This window comes from Lontra canadensis, unplaced genomic scaffold (genome assembly GCF_010015895.1).
Source record: "Lontra canadensis isolate GAN:19392208 unplaced genomic scaffold, GSC_riverotter_1.0 scaffold107, whole genome shotgun sequence".
NCBI lineage: Eukaryota > Metazoa > Chordata > Mammalia > Carnivora > Mustelidae > Lontra > Lontra canadensis.
The window spans coordinates 4,527,493-4,544,836 of NW_022631101.1; the positions used below are offsets into that span (position 1 = coordinate 4,527,493).

Sequence of the window (17,344 nt, forward strand, 5' to 3'; positions counted from 1 at the left end):
ATGGCAATGGATTTATTCAATTTTTTTGTTTTAAGATTTTATTTATTTATTTGACAGATAGAGAGTACAAGTAGGCAGAGCAGCAGGCAGAGGGAGAGGGAGAAGCAGACTGCCTGCTGAGCAGGGAGCCCAATGAGGGGCTCGATCCCAGGACCCTGGGATCATGACCAGAGCCGACAGCAGCCACTTAACCGACTGAGCCACCCAGGTGTCCTGGATTTATTCATTCTTGTCTGGAACTTACAATGGATGGGCCCACTGGTTCTTTTTTTTTTTTTTTTAACGATTTATTTATTTCTTTATTTGACAGGCAGAGATCACAAGTAGGCGGAGAGGCAGGCAGAGAGAGAGAGGTGAAAGCAGGCTCCCCGCTGAGCAGAGAGCCCGATGCGGGGCTCGATCCCAGGATCCTGGGATCATGACCTGAGCTGAAGGCAGAGGTTTAACCCACTGAGCCACCCAGGCGCCCTGGGCCCACTGGTTCTTGGGAGGGTTTCAGCTTCCCTTCGTCTGAGACTGTAGAGTCACCCAACCCCTAGCCCGCCATTCATACTTGATTCTTTATGCAGTCTCCTAGACTTGGCACTTCCTGGGATCTGGGAGACCGTGGTGAATGAGGACTGAGTCCCAGTGCTGGAGGAGTCAACATTTCGGGTTTGGGGGTGGGGTGGGGCAGGCAGGCAACAGGCCAAAACAAACCAAACTACCAGATGTCTGTAAGTGATATGAGAATCAGCACGAGGGGATGGTGGTGCCTGTGCTTGTGGAGGCCCCTCCATCTGCGAACTTGGGATGTGAGCCTTTTGTTGCATGTGGCTCTTGCCTATTAAAAAAAGAAACTCAACAGACATTGAACTATAGTCAATGACAGGCATTTTGAAGGATTTGGGGTTGTAGCTGTTTCCTGGAGCTGCCGTAACAAAGACCCACAGACTGAGGAGGCTTCAACAGCAGACATTTATTGTCTCCCGGTTCTGGAGGCCAGGAGTCCAAGATCAAGGTGTCCGCAGGGTGGCTTCCTTTGGAGGCTGCAGGGAGCGTCTGTCCAAGCCTCTCTCCTCACTTCTGGTAGCTCAGGTATGACTCAGCTTGTAGATGTTCATCTCCTAGGTCTTCACATTATCTGTCTCTGCATCTAAGCCTCCCCCATTTTAAATACATGGTCGTGGGGGCACCTGGGTCACTGAAGTGTTTGACTTTGACTCAGGTCATGATTTCAGGGTCCTGGGACTGAGTTCCGTGGCGGGCTCCACGGTCAGCAGGGAGTCTGCTTCTCCCTGTGCCCCTCCCCCTGCTCGTGCGGTCTCACTCTCTCAAATAAACAAATAAAATCTTTAAAAAACAGATTTTATTTATTTGACAGAAAGACAGCGAGAGAGGAACACAAGCACGGGGAGTGGGACAGGGAGAAGCAGGCTTCCTGCGGAGTAGGGAACCCAATGCGGGGCTCCATCCCAAGACCCTGGGATGATGACCCAAGCGGAAGGCAGACGGTTAACCCTCTGAGCCACCCAGGTGTCCCTAAATAAATAAAATCTTAAAAAAAAAAAAAAAGACACGGTTGTTGTGCCCGGATGGCTCAGAGGAGCATGCAACTCTTGATGTCAGGGTCGTGAGTTTGATTCCCATGTTGAGTGTAGAGATTACTTAAATGCATGAATAAATAAACTTAAGAAAAAAATAAGGGTACGGTCATCCTGGATTAGGGCCCACTCAAATTCCCTCAACTTAACTTAATCATCTGCAAGAACCCTATGTCCAATAGTCAAATTCACAGGTCCCATGGGTTAGGACATCAACATGGAGACAGGATGATGTTAGGACACAGCTCAACCCACAACAGAGATGAACTGCGCTGATGTCCGAAACTCATATTTTGTATGGCTCAAAACACAAAATGGACTGATGGAAGGAGGGAGGGAAAGCCAGATGGTGAGATACGAGCTAGATGAAGTGGCGCACAACGTTCATAACAGAAGGAGGTCAAGATGCATGTTTGCTGTACCGTTGTTTCAACTCTCTGAATATTTAGAAATTTTCCTAATAAAATGCTGGGGTAGAAACTTGGTGATGGGCACGAAAAGATCTGATATGGACAGCTTGCTTTAAAATAATCCAGTAGGGGCTTGGAGGGGGGGCCTGGCTGGCTCAGTTGGCAGAACGTGTGACTCTTGATCTTGGGGTTGTGAGTTCAAGCCCAATTTTGGGTGTAGAGAGTACTTAAAAATAAAATCTTTAAAAGTAATCCAGTGAGGGGTGCAGAAGTGAAGTGGAGGGGTTACAGATGAGAGGCAAGATCATACACTGAGAATTGTTGGAACTGGCTCTATGGGGGTGCATTATTCCCTCCCAATTTGGGGTATATTTGAAATTTCCTATAATAGGCTTTTTTTTTCTAAGAGTGTGAGAGAGCATGCGCATGAGGGTGGGGACAGAGGGAGAGCGAGAGAGAGAAAATCTTTTTTTTTTAAGATTTTATTTATTTTTTTATTATTTATTTTTTTTAAAGATATTATTTACTCATTTGACAGACAGAGATCACAAGTAGGCAGAGAGGCAGGCAGAGAGAGAGGGGGAAGCAGGCTCCCTGCTGAGCAGAGAGCCTGATGCAGGGCTTGATCCCAGGACCCTGGGATCATGATCTGAGCCAGAGGCAGAGGCTTTAACCCACTGAGCCACCCAGGTGCCCCAAGAGAGAAAATCTTAAGCAGAGCCTGTTCATCGTGTAGAGCCCAAGTTGGGGCTCGATCTTATGACCATGAGATCATACCCTGAGCCGAAATCAAGAGTTGGATGCTTAACCAACTGAGCCACCCAGGTGCCCCGGTAACAGACTTCTTCAAATGCTGCATCATGTGTTAAAAAAAAATGACAGGGAGTGCTAATTTAATTCCCCTACATCCAGCAGTTCTCTCTTGAGCTGAGATCTGAGGCTGGGGGAGGCGTGGGTTGGGGTGTAGGAATGGGTCCGGAGGGTCTGAACTGTCAGGAGGAGGCCAGTGTGACTGGAGCGTTTATGCTGGGGAAGGACATGGCTGATTGATGTTGTAAAAAGTGTCCTGGTGTGTGTGGGGGATGGACTGTAGGTGGCCAGGATGGAAGCAGGGAGAGCCGTGAGAGTCATCACTGCAAGATTCCAGGTAAGAGAGGATGGTGGTGGTGGTCTGCCTGGGTGAGACAGTGCCCACAGAGGGAGGTGGCCGGTTTCAGATGTTTTCTGCCCTTAGTTTGGGGTGATGGACAGGGAGGGGTTCTGGCAAGAGTGCCCAAGAGATTGATGGAGGGCCCATTGGCCCAGATGGGAAGACTGGGGATGAATCCAGTTTTTCTGGAGAAAATAAAGAGTTGGTTTGCTGGGGCAGATTCTTAGAAGCTATTGCTAGTTCAATCCATGAGATCCTTGATGGCGCCTGGGGTTTCCTCTTAATGCTCCATCCTAAAGGCTAAAGGGTCTACTTAAAGCTCATTAGATGCCCCCAAATGTAGACTTATTCATAGTCTGGTCTTAAAACCTAACAGTGGGTAAGCCCATGAGCCCCTGAGCCCATCATGATCTTGCTCAAATCAGCTTTGTAATTATTTTTTTTATGGTCCTATAATTCTATACTGTCCAAGTTCACAGCCACTATCAATGGCTTGTAACTGCTGAGTGCCTACAGTGTGGTTAGTCTCAGCCAAGACATGCTGTAAGTAGAAAATACAGATTTTGGAGACTTAGGAAAATTAGGAATGCCTAGGAGGCTCTCTGTTAAGGGTCTGCCTTTGGCTCTGGTCCTGGGATGGAATCCCACATCAGGCTCCTTGTTCAGCAGGAAGCCTACTTCTCCCTCTGCGTGCTGCTCCCCCTGCTTGTGCTCCCTCTCTCTCTGACAAATAAATAAATAAAATCTAAAGGAAAAAAAAAAGACTTAGGAAAATTAGAATGGCAAATATGTTGCAGTGACAATATTTGGGTATATTAAGTTAAATACAATATATATTTTTTAAGATTTTATTTATTTATTTGACAGACAGAGATCACAAGTAGGCAGAGAGGCAGGCAGAGAGAGAGGAGGAGGAAGCAGGCTCCCTATTGAGCAGAGAGCCCGTTGTGGGGCTGGATTCCAAGACCCTGGGATCATGACCTGAGCCACCTAGGCGCCCTAAATACAATATATTATTAAAATTAATTTCACCTTTGGGGCACCTGGGTGGCTCAGTGAGTTAGAGCCTCTGCCTTCAGCTCAGGTTATGGTCTCAGGGTCCTGGGATGGAGCCCCGCATTGGGCTGTCTGCTCAGTGGGGAGCCTGCTTCCCCCCCTACTCCCCACCCCCCCACTGCCTGCCTGTCTGCCTACTTGTGATCTCTATCTGTCAAATAAATAAATAAAATCTTAAAAAAATTAATTTCACCTTTTTGAAAACTTTTCTTAAAATGTTGCCAGAGTAAATTGAAAATTACATATGTGGTTCTCACTGTATTTCTGTTTGTAAGTACTGCTCTAATTCAACAGGACTTAGGGCATGAGTTCCTTCTGGGTAGGGGTGGGGTGCACACCCCTCCCCCAACAGGATCAAAGAATCCCAGGTTTTCTAAAATTGGCCTTCCCAGTCTGACTCCCTATTAGAACTTTGCTTTAGGCCCAGTTTTAAAAATTAAGTTTTGGCTACTTCATGGGCCCTGGAGTTGAGTATGTGTGGAGGGAGGACTGAGTTGCCCCACCTATCTGTGACAGGGCCTTATTTCAGGACATCCTTCCCTCCCCCCGACCCCATACTGGCAAACCAGAGTTATCTCCATCTGTCCCCAGGTGGCTCTGGCTGAAGGGTGGAAGGTGGTGGGTGACAGGTGGAAAGTTGAGGCAGGGAGACAAACTTAGACACACTTTCCCTGTTCCTGGGATTCTCCATGTCTCTCTTCACATCGTTTAAAAAGAGGACAAGTTTGAACCCCATTACTAATACCCCGTTACTAATTTTTAAAAGTATTATCGTTAGAAAGTTTCTTCCCCATGTCACCAGTGGGCCCCTCCAGTCCTTGAATGTTTAATGTACCTCTTTCTGGGAAGGACTTTTTCCAACTCATATTCCTATTAATTGTTTGTTGTTGTTGTTTAATTTTTAGCATTTACTCTTTTTTATTTATTTATTTGACAGAGATCACAAGTAGGCAGAGAGGCAGGCAGAGAGAGAGGAGGAAGCAGGCTCCCCGTGGAGCAGAGAGCCTGATGTGGGGCTGATCCCAGGAGTCTGGGATCATGACCTGAGCTGAAGGCAGAGGCTTTAACCAGCTGAGCCACCCAGGCGCCCCTTGTCTGTTGTTTTTAACAGGGCTGCTGTCTGTTCTTTAGAGGCATATTAGGAATGCGCTCTAAAACAGCTGAGCATATCCTTTCTCCTAGAACCCAGAATAATTTTCCCAAGACCCATTCCCAGAGACCCAAATGGATAGTTCCATTAAACCTGGAAGGCACACCCCGGCTCTTGTCCTGGTCCCCATGCCCCCCACTTTGTCCCCACCCCCCACTCCTGGAGTCAGCGTGGAAGTTCACAGGATCCAGGACACTCCCTCAAGCCTAGTTCCAAGAATACTGGAGTACTGAGATTAGAAAAGTGATGTGGGGTTTAGTTCCTCTAAATGACAGAAATGTACTCTTCAAGTTCCCTTTGCCCCAAATTTCTCAATAGCCTGGGGCATCGTAGTTCCTGAGGCTTTGCCTTCCCCAAAATCAAAGAGGGTCTTGGGGTGCCAAGAGGTGGCTGTTGGGCCAAACCAAGCAGATTCATCTATTCCTTCCTTTTAACCAGCGTTCTTCAATACCAGGTCCCACTTTTGCTCAGGAGGAACTCCAAGTTTGGTGGAAGAGAGATTCACGATTTGATATGGTATCTGTAGAATGGCCTTATGGTTGCCCTGCCCCCAAAAAAGCATTGTATAGTGGAAAGTGGTTAAAAAAACAAAATATAGTATAAATCCCCGCTCCTGTCATGCTGAGCTGTGTGACCTTGGGCAAGTCATGCAACCTCTCTGGACCTCAGGTTTAAGGTCCGCTTAATGGAGCTAGATTTAAATTGCTGTTTCCTGGGTTCTGAGATATTAGGTTTCGACATCTCTGCCGCTAGATACGGGAGGGGGAGGGGTAAGGGAAGACTTCCTGTTAGAAGATTTTAGGAGTCGAGGGTGGAAAAGAGGAGGGAGAAAGGGAAACAAGGGGACGCTTGCGCAGTAAACACCTCACATTTTCTCGCCCCTCCCAACCACTTCTCTGCAGCAGGGAATTGCAGGCGACGCTCCACCTATCCTAGCCCAGCTGAGTGACAACCCCCGTTCCCCTTCCTTCTCTACCTATGGTCGCCCTTCTCCCTCCCCCACAACCGCCCAGTCGGGGGTGGGAATAGGGCAGACCTGGCGAATCCGCGGCGCCTGCGTGGGCGATCTACCCGCTCATTGGTCATGATCAACACAAGTCCCGCCTCCTCGAGCCCACTCCCCCGCCTTCCTTCATGTCAATCCCTCCCTTCGCTGGATCCAATCAGCATCGGACCCGGCCGCACGGAGGGGGCGGTCCCACCGCACGTAACCGAACTCCTCCCGTCTCTCGGGCAACGCCCCTTCCCCCTCCCTTCCTGCGAACGGAAATAGCGGGCCACTCGGCCAATCGTAGCAGCGTGCCTTTGTCCAGCAACCAATGAGAGAGGAAGCGGGGGGGAGGGGTGAGCCCGAGTCTGAGCGGCAGTAATCCAAGCCAATGGAAGGCTGAAAGCTCAGGACGGCGGACGGGAGGGGCGGGACCGGGGGCGGAGCCGCGGCCTGCAGCCCGCCCGCCCGCCAGCCCGCCCTCCCCCCCCGCGGCCGGCTAGGCTCCTCGGCGCTGCTTGGGGTCTTTTCCTCCCGGTCCCCGCCTGCCAGCCCCCGCCGCGCTGTTCCCTGCCCGGCCAGGCCTGGAGCCGACACCACCGCCATCATGCCGGCCGTCTCCAAGGGCGATGGGATGCGGGGGCTCGCGGTGTTCATCTCCGACATCCGGAACTGTGAGAGCGCGGCCGGGGGACCCTGGAGGGAGGGGGAGCGTGGAATTGAGGGCCTCGGGGATTACAGAGGGGCCCGGGGCATAGAAAGCCTTTTCGGTCGTAGAGGGAGAGGATAGAGAGGCCCCGGGGGGAACTTTAGGGTGGGGGGAATGGAGGGACTTAGGGTGTCATAGAGTGCCTCTTGAGGTGACGACACGGAGTGGCTAGAGGCGTCCGCGAGGGTCTTAAAGCAGAGGAGGCTAGTACAGTCCCATGGCTGGGGACATAGAAGTGTCCCCCGGGAATGCTAGAAAGGCTTGGGGAACGTATTAGCGACGGGGTTAGAGAAACCCCGATGTCGGTAGAAAGGGAAGGAGGTACATGGGTGGGGGGGTACCCTGTGGAGCGATAGAGTGGGAGAAGGCCAGAGGGGACCGGGAGAACGTAAAACACGGGAAGCATATGGGGCCGGGCCTCGAGGCCTGGCTGAGGGGGTGTCATAGAGGGGAAGGGGCTAGGTAGGTCACTGGGGCTCCTGGCTAGTACACAGAGAGGGCCTGGGAGTAATAGAAAGTCCTAGGGGGTTGGGGAGGAGAGATGGGAAGGTGGGATACTATAGTGGGACCCTGATGAAAGATAGAGGGGCTCCAGGATGGAGGGCGGTGGAGAGTGGGCTAGAAGGGTCACTGGGGGGGGGGGGAGAGTGGATCAAAGAATATAGAGGAGAGGTGCTGCAGGTGGAGGGTCTTAGGAAAACCTGAGATAGGAAGTTGGGGGCCTGGGAAAGAAGACATTATAAAGTGGGGGTTTGGGGAATGTGCCAGAATGGGGAGAGCCCAGAGCTCAAAGACGGGCCCTGGAGCCTTAGGAATTTTCGGGGACAAGATCTGGAATCGGGGGGTTGGGGGAGGCCTGGTCCCAGAGAGAGGTCAAAGGTCAGGGAGCAGGCCAGTCCTGAATCTGGAGCCCTCCTATCTGACCACATCAATCTGGGCACAGCGATCATCAGCAGGAGGGGTTGTCGTGACGAGGAGAGACCTGGCGCCAAGTCAGCTCCCAATTCCTGGGAGTGGGTGTTGGTGTTTGGCGCTGCCAAGAGCTTCAGAGGCTGTATCCGCATGGGCTCTAGGGTCAGCCAGACCTGGGTTTGGGCGCTGTCACTCCCTAGCCATGTGACCTTGAATGGGGTACTTCACCTCTTGATTTCCTCATCTGTCAGGAGGGACTGCTGACTGCACCTTCCTGATGAGGTTGTTGTGGTAATGTGTGTGACTGAGGCCTTTTGCACATTCTAGGCCCTGGAAGGTCTTGGGTGTTGTTTTTGTCATTCAGTGGATCTGACGCCTGGCCTCTCTGTTAGATGCCCAGAGATTATTTTAGAATTTAGTAGGTGTGAAAGGACCTGGCACATAGTAGGTGCTCAGTGAACGAGGGGGGTGGAAACCATTGGGTGTCAGGTGGAGGAGAGATGTTATGGTTGTTATGGAAAGAGGTGAGTAAGGAGGGGCTGTGGATCAGGTGAGGGGGCCAGCTGTCAGGAGTGGGTGTGCATTGCCAGCCATGTGAAGCTGTGTGACTCTGGGCAAGTCACTTAACCTCTCTGAGGCTCAGTTTTCTCTCTTTTTTAAAGATTTGCTTATCTTAGAGAGAGAGAGTGAGATCATGAGTGGGAGGGGCAGAGGGAGAAGGAGAGAGAGAATCTCAAGCAGATTCTGCACTGAGTTCCGAGCCCAACACAGGGGTCAGTCTTACAACCGTGAGGTCATGACACGAGCGGAAATCAGGAATCAGGAGTTGGCCGATCAACTGACTGTGTCACCCAGGCACCCCTAAGGCTCAGTTTTCTTGTCTGCAAACTCCCCCGATAATAGCATCTTATCTCTGAAGGCTCATTCATTTGTTCATCCAGCAAATAGTTTTTGATCACTACTTTTTTTTTTTTTTTAAGATTTTATTTCTTTATTTGACAGATAGGGATCACAAGGAGGCAGAGAGGCAGGCAGAGAGAGAGAGAAGAGGAAGCAGGCTCCCTGCTGAGCAGAAAGCCCAATGTGGGGCTTGATCCCAGGACCCTGGGATCATGACCAGAGCTGAAGGCAGAGGCTTGAACCCACTGAGCCTCCCAGGCACCCCTGATCACTACGTTTTGGCACTGTACCTGGGACCGGGTGACAACAGTGAACAAGAATCCCTGGGTTGGTAGCACCCAGGCCGTGAGGGACATAGAAAATAAACATAGAACTACAATAAATGATACCATGCCAGAGGGTGACTGGTAGTGGGAAGGAAAGGTGAGGAGGGACCAGGATTGAGATGGTGCTTGGGTAGGCCTCACCAAGGAGGTGACACATGAGTAGACTTTTGATTTAAGTGAGGAAACAGGCCCTGCAGATTTTGGAGGGAAGGGAAGGTCCAGAGAGAGGGATGGTGCGTTCAAAGGTCCTGGGGGTTGCAGCATGCTTGGCGTGTGTTCCGGTAAAAGCAAGGGGACCCGTGTGGCTGAAGCTGACAGGGAAAGGGCAGGAGATGAAGGCAGAGAGGGGACAGGGAATGTGGAAGGCCATGTGGGCCTTTATCTGGGTGAAACGAGAGCGGCGGGAAGGTTTAGAGCACAGAGGGGACGTGAGTTGATTGATGTTTTAAAATAATTCCTCCGCTGCCATGAAGAGGACAGACTCGGGAGGTAGTGGTGGAAGCAGGCAGGTAATTAGGGGCTGCTGCAGGCATCCAGGTGAGAGATGGTGTTGGCTTGACTAGAGTGAGAAGGGAATGGTGAGAAGTGGTTGGTTTGGGGACAAATTTTGAAGGATTTGCAAGGGGATCGGATGATGGGGTAGGGAAGGAAAGAGAAAACGGGTCAGTGTCAGTGCAGGACCCCAGAGGGGGAGACTCTGACTTGGGGCCGGTAGAGGTATTTTGGCCAAATGAGCTGTGGTTAGAGAACCAGGGGTTCCTCTTGTTCTTCGTCTTCTCATCAGTAAATGTCGAATGGCTGATGTGTTTCAAACCTTATGGAGGGTGCTGGGGACACAGTGGTGAACAGGACAGATCTGTCTGCGTCCCTGGGAAGCTCTCAGCCCCATGAAGGAGACAGGTACTGCCCAGAAACCGTAGCCGTCCTTCTCACAAACACGTATACAGATGTTCATAGTAGGGTTAGTCACCGTAGCTGCAAAATGGAAGCACACCACCCAAATGTCCACCATCGGATGAATGGGTGTGCAAGATGGGGTCCGTCACACAGTGACATATCAAGCCATTAAAATGAATGATCACATGGGGCACCTGGGTGGCTCAGTCGGTGAAGCGTCTGCCTTCCGATCCGGTCATGATCCCAGGGTCCTGGGGTCGAGCCCCGTGTTGGGCTCTGCACTCAGTGCGGAGTCTGCTTCTCCCTCTCCTTCATCTCCTCCCCACTGCTTGTGTGCTCGCTCGCTCTCTCTCTCTCTCTCTCAAATTAAAAAAAAAAAAAACAAAACACCTTAGAAAAGAAAAAGAATGATGCACACTACAACATGGATGAACCGTGGTGAAAACCTCATTGTACCTGAGGGAAGCCAGACACAAAAGGCCACATACATGATTTCATTTGTATGAGATGCCCGGAATAGGCAAGACCACAGAGATAGAAAGTAGGTTAGTGGCCACCCAGGCCTGAGTAGGGGGTGATGGAAGGTGGAGTGATTGCCAGTGAATGTAGGGTTTCTTTTTGGGGGTGATGAGAATGTTCTGGAAATAGATCATGGTGATTATTGCGTGAGACGGTGGATATACCAAAGACCGCTGAATTGCACGCTTTAGAATGGTGAACTTTATGGTATGTGAATCGTATCTCAGTTTTTTGTTTTAAGTGGAAAAACCTTGAGCTGTCCTAAGTCAGTGAGAGAGAAGGCCACGGTGTTGAGAGAATGAAGACTGTGTCTGGTTGCATTGCCCAGACAGTGTGGCGGGGTTTGCCAGGCCAAGGGAGGTGGGGAAGAGCTGTGAAGACAGAAGGACAGCCATGCAAAGGTCCTGAGGCCCAGAGGAGACTGAGCTGAGGCCTATGTGCCTGGTGCACAGGAGGGTGGGGTGGGATCTGACGTCAGGCAGGTGGGCAGAGGCCGTCTTGGTGTTTGTCCTGAGAGCCCTAGGGAGGGTTTCAAGCAGGAATGAGGGAAAAGAAGGCCTGCAGGTTGTGGGTGAGCCAGGGCTCAGAAATGAGCAGGGGGAGGAAGGGAGGACTATGGAGTCCTCCTGCTGGAGAGAATCTCAAGGCATCGTGGAGTTCAGCGGGAAGACTGTAGAAGGAGGTAAAAGGGTTTGAGAACGAGGGCAAGAAAGGGCAAACTGTGCAGATAAGAACGGGAATGGTTTGGGCTGGGTCCAGCCTGAGGGCATGGTCCTGTGCTGTCTGGAGCGGCAATCTGCCTCTCAACCACTTAATCTGGGAGCTTCCAGGGCCCAAGCTAGGGCTATCTGGGTGTCTCCTCTCTAGGGCCCCAGCTCCCCCGCAGGCCTGGGGAAAGTTTGCGAGGGAGTGAACCGGAAGGGGGGTCCTGGGTTGCCACAGTGCCCTGAGCTCCTCCATTAGGGTAACATCCTATCCAAATTGTGACCCATTCCTTTTTGTGACTTCTCCCCAAGGCCCTCGAGCACAGGCCCTGCTCTGATCCCTCTCTGGGTCCCCAGGAGACTGGGTCCTCAGGAGACATTTGCTAGTTGAAAGAATAAGTGAACAAATGAACGAATGAATGAGCAAACAGAACGGTCTTTACTGAGCACTGATTGAGTGCAAGACACGGCTCTGAGTAAGGGGATTGCAACAGTGAACAGAAGTCCCTCTCTGTGGTGCTCATATTCTGGAGGAAATGGATCAGTACACAAGTAAATATATAGTATTCAGGTGTACCGACAGGTGGTGGGGGCAGGGGGTTGAGAGGAAATAAAGCAGGAAAGGGGTATGGGGACAAAGTTAGGGATAGTGCTCTTCTATAAGCTGTTCAGAGAGTTTCTTGCTGGAAAGGTGACATTGGAGCAAAGCATCAACTTTGGTGGGTGAATTAGGCCTGCACAAATCTGGAGGAGGACATTCTTGGCAGCCTGTGCAAAGGCCCTGAGGCAGGACTGTGCTAGGAGGAATTTGAGGAGGTGGAGCAGCAGGAAGAGGAGGCCGCTGATGGCCGGGAGGGTAGGAGTTGTGGTCAGAGAGGGAACTAGTGAATCTGTAGGGCCCAGAGGATGACAATGAGGGCTTCACCTTTAGTCTGAGCCACCTGGGAGCCATGGAGGGATTCAGAGCCCAGAAGGGACAGGATCCCTCTGGCCTCTGTGGAGAGACCAGAAAGAATGAATCTCACTTTGGTGTGCCATTGGGGACCCCCACCCTACCCCAGGCCCTGCACTTTAAGGAACGAGCTTTAGGTTCTGAGCGTCCTTGAGATGCTGATGACAGACAGCCCCAGGCCTGGCCTCACCCCCTTCTGTGTGTCATCTAGTGAGCTGGGTCCGCAATCTGCATTCAACACCTTTCCTGTGCCAGGACTATTCTGAACGTGGGGATGCCCCCTGGGAATGAAGCAGCCACTCTTCCCAGCTCTGGGGCGCTGCATTCTGACCGGAGTACACACCCAAGGGCTGACTACACCCTTCCCTTAACTCTTGACGTGCCAGGCTGCCGCTTAGGGATGGTCTTTGCAGCTGTGTGCAGTTTGCAGCTGGTTGTTCTAGGAGACTCTTCTCTCCCTCAGGGGTGGTGATGACTTTGCTAGCATGAGCACCACATAACCCAGCCGGCCAGATATAGAAGCTGAAATTTTCCAGTAGCCGCATTCCCGAAGTACAGCCAGTAAAATCAGCTTTAATGCATTTTATTTACACCAGCACGTTCACTGGATTATTTGGACGTGTAATCCGTATTTTCACAATTATTCCTGAGACAGTTTATGTGCCTTTCTCAATGAGGCCACGTTTTTCACTGGAAGACACTTGCTCCGTATTTCAGAGTTCGCAAAACTTCGAGAGTTGAGGAAACAGATTCGTAAAGTGCCTGGCTTGTTCCAAACCTACCTCTTGAGGAGACTGAGCTGAGAATTGGTTTTTAATTTTGGATGTATGGAAAATACGAATTTCATCCCTCCGTAGCACCAACCGTGGGTCGGGTGCCAAGTGGCCCTGTGTGGCCTGTGGCTTCCGCATTGGGCAGCGCAGGGCCAACGTGTTCTGGATTCTGTAGTGGTCCAGAGTTAACATGCATCAGCTTCCAGAACTCTCTGTGGGACTCTGGGCTGTTGGGACTCCTGTGGGAGACACAGGGGTTCCTAGTAGAGAAGAACATCTGTTACCTCTATTGTACGCAGGAGGTGTCTCCCGCTGAGGTACTAGACCCCAGGGCCTGCTACCTCCCTAAAAGTATCCCAGTCCCGCCAGGGCGGAGGAGCCAGGGTTTTAGGATGCCTTCCATGGCGGGACGGGCCCACCTGATGCTGCAGCTTAGCGCCCGCACACGAAGACTTGAGCTCCTGTCACTAGCGGAAGCCCCAAGGTAGGCAGGCAGGTCCTTGCTCAGCCTTTCCTTGCCCTGGCCTGCAGCAAGCCCTCTTTCCCCCTGCACGCTCCTCACAACCATGGCTACCAGCGGACAGGGGGCCCTGCAGCCTCCCGTGGCTCCCCAGCACTCTGAGAAAACCCAGAAGAGTCTGGGAGATCTGGGCCCAGCTGCTGTGCTAGCCTCCAGGCCTTTATACGGCCTGGAGCACATTTCCCCTTACCTCTGCTTGGTCCAGTGCCGCTCCGAATTTTGATCCTCAAATCCCAGGAGCTGTGTACCAGGAAGACTTCCTCCCCTGGTCTGAGTCCCGCCTCCCAGCTCCCATCGCGTTTGCCTGTGTCAAAGTACTCACTTGTCCCCATCAGCCAGCCTTCTTTCCAATCCAGGAGCTCCCCCAGCGCAGGGCTCATGTGACTCATCCCTGAGCCTGGCCCAGGGACTGTTTGAGGATAAGAAATCCCTTTAAAATGCCCAGACACACTTGCATGCCTCCTGTGATGGTGAGCTTATCTCTCTGTCTCTGGCTGGCCCTGAGTGCTAGAAAGTCGTTCCCTCCACTAGCCCAGCTGCCCTCATCCCCTCTCTTCCACGTGTTACCCTCAGTAGCACCCATGTGCTATCTCTGAGCACCCAGGCTACTACTTGCCTCAAGATCTCTGCAGAGACCTGCCCCCTGCGGGGATGCCCTCCCTCCAAGGCCACAGCCCCTTCTCTTCTGGAAACCTGATGCTTTTTTCTCTCTCTGAATTCTTTTTTTTTTTTTTTTTTTAAGATTATTTATTATTTGAGAGAGAGAGCCCAGCAGGGGAGTAGGGGGGGAGCTGGTGGGAGTACGAAAGGGAGAGGGGAAGCAGATTCCCTGTTGAGCAGGGAACCTGATGCGGGGCTCGATCCCAGGACCCTGGGATCACGATCGGAGCTGAAGGCAGATGCTTCACCAGCAGAGCCACCCAGGTGCCCCTGGGAATTTTTTTTTTTCCCCTGTGAATTCGTTTTTATAGCTAAGTGTATCAGTTGTGCAGGAAGCAGTATCGAACAGGTGTACACCATTAAAGACTCTTTTAAAGACAAAATCCACACACACACACATGTATATTCTCTAAATATCCCTTAAATTGTTCCTATCTGCTTGATGTGGTCTTTTGCATTGCTGACTGCTCGTCTGTGAACGTATATTTATATGTAACTTAATATACAAGTATAATAACTTATGTCTGTATATGTACATATGGAGATAGTACATGTACAGAAAAGCCCACAGATCATCAATGTCAGGCTTGATGAACTCTTCCTGACTGAACACAGTTGCAGAATCAGCCCCCGGAGGCCGAAACGGCATCCCTGACTCCCCAGCCCCGTCCTTGTCCCCTGTCCTCCCCCGCCAGAGATAACCGTGCTCCATCATCCAACACCATAGGTTACTTTGCCTGTGTCTTGAAACTTTTAATAGTGGTTTAAATGAAGCCCAGGGAGTGCTCTGGCCTCAAATTCAATTGCTGTTCAAGTGTCTCTCCCTCTGCGATGAAGTTTAAGCAGGTGCTTTTTAATATATGGTCCATTTATAAAAGAGGATGTTTTTTCCCCTGGTCCCTCCAGAATAGTTTCCAGGCGAGCACTTGAAGCAGCTGTAGTCATTGTCAAGAATAGACTAGAGCCTGCACGCTGGTTCCCAGGGCTCCCCCACCACCACCCCGCCCCACCCCCAGGCCCGTCCTCAGCAGTGTGGCTTCCTTCTGGCCACACTCACCGGGTGAACTGCTCCTGAACCCTCCTCACTTTTCAGAGCCTCCTTAAATGTCCCCTCCTCCTGGCAGCCTCTGTCTCTGTGTGGTTCCCTCAGGTGTGGGGATAGAGCCGGTTGCCTGTGCCCTCTCGGGCCGGGAACCCCCAGGAGCAGATCAGAAGTGCGGGGTCTGTACGGGTCCTGGGTGGGTGCCCAGATCACCCCCACGCGGGCCCCCCACGCCTCGGGAAATGTGTCATTAATAAATGAAGGGTCAGGTGGCCCCTGGGGCCACAGAGGGGAGTTAAGCTCATCCCTGAGGAATTGGCCTTTCTCACCTGGGTCCCAGAGACCCTCTCCCACCCTCATCCCCGGGCCCTCCACCCCTTTCCTGAGGATGGAGAGCTGCCACTCTACACTACTTAAGGCCCTTATTCACGTCTTCGTGCCTTTCCTGAGCTTGGCACTTGGTAAGACCTTGGAACATGGAGTGGTCACCCAGAAGAGTGGCAGGTGGTGGCCCTGCCCTCTAGGGGCTCCTTGTGTGGTCTGGGGGACAGGGGCAGACCCCTGACACCCACAGCAGGTGCTCTGCTGGAGGTGACCCAGGCCGCATGGGAGCCACACGTGTGGTTTTAACTTTAACAGTGGCCACATTGTTTGTAAAAGGAGAAAGAAGCTGGAAAATTTCATTTTACTAACATGTTTACATAATCTAATACACCAGAATGTGGTCGTTTCAACACGCCATCAGGAATTTTAAGTTTTCGATGAGATATTTTGGGTTCTTTTTCTTGCCCCCACTTGATCTTCCAAACCCAGGATGTCTTTGCCGCCTAAACCCCTTCTCAGGCTGGAGCAGCCATATTTCAGGTGCTTAGGAGCTGCCTGGCTGGCGGCTGCCGTATTAGACCGTGCCACTCAGGAGCTGCTCTGCACCGGTCAGAAAGTACTAATCGCCGGCTTCGTGGAGTCGGTGGTAGCTGCAGTGAAGCTTGTGGAAGCTTCCCTGGAAGTTGGGAACTGGAGGTGAGGTGGGATCTGTAATGACCAGGAGAGCTCATACCATCACCTGTTTGCTCGTTCGCTCATTGCACATGGCCTCCCAGGTGCCCGGTCACACGCTCGGGGACACGGATGACACGGCCGTGGGTCTGAGTAGGCCTCTGCCCTTCAGATGAGCGCACACTTATTAAGCACTTGCTGTATGCCAGGCACTGTGCTCGTGGTGCTCATAATCTGGAGCGGGAGCCGGGGTTGGACAGTAAACGTAAAGAAAATATTTACATGGTGTGAAATGTCCCGGGGAGGGGTTTTTGGGTTTTTTTTGTTTGTTTTTTTAATGATGGAAACAAGTGTAAGGCATTGGCTTGAAAGAACTGTTCAGAAAAGCCTCTCAGAGGAGGCGACAAAAGCTGAGACCCAAGTGACAAGGAGAGAACCTGAGAGATGGGCCCAGGCGGAGTCTCCCTGAGATAGGAAGGAACGTGGTGTGTCCGCGGACGCGGTGGAGGCCAGTGGGGCAGAACACACAGTAACATAGGGAGGGGTGACGTTGGTGGGTGGCCAGGGCAGGGCCAGAGGGCTCGGTGGCCATGGGCTGGGTTCCCCCCAGCCGGGAGTCAGGGAGGTCAGAAAGGAGGCCGCTGCCGTGATCTGGGTGAGGAGGTCATGGTGGCGGTCCCATGTCCTGAAGGTCAAGCCGAGGGGACCCGGCGATGGCCTGAATGAAGGGGTAGAGCCCCCGGGGTTCTGTCTGGATGAGCTGAGTGAGCCAGTCAAGGACAAGATGGTGAAGTCTGGCTCCAGGGGAACTGGGGGACATGGGGAGGGACACGGCAAGCAGTGGGGGCGCCCAAGACCTGGTCACCGTCCTGTTAGATTGCCCTGATGGAGGTGCTGGGCATCAGGGGGCACAGGACCCAGCCTTTGGGGTCAGGGAAAGCCCTCTAGACTCTCCCAGAAGTGGATCTTGTCAGAAGTATAGGAATGTCGCCGACCGGCTGGGGAGAGGTTGACATCCAGGAGATGGAAGAAGTGGGTCTGTGGGGCTGGCGGCTGAGGACCGAAGGCTGTGAGGAGAGATAGGAAGGGAGGGGGCG

General features: G+C 52.0%; 1 protein-coding gene across 2 annotated transcripts in view; it reads left to right on the forward strand.

Moving 5' to 3' along the window:
- The first annotated feature begins 6,811 nt into the window (after positions 1–6,811).
- Positions 6,812–17,344, forward strand: part of AP2A1 (adaptor related protein complex 2 subunit alpha 1) — a 30,376-nt gene continuing 19,843 nt past the window's right edge. For both annotated transcript variants that reach the window (XM_032839251.1, XM_032839252.1), the window contains exon 1: positions 6,812–7,011. In XM_032839251.1, the coding sequence (XP_032695142.1) occupies positions 6,945–7,011 (67 nt within the window). In that variant the 5' untranslated portion in view covers positions 6,812–6,944. The remainder of the gene's footprint in view (positions 7,012–17,344) is intronic.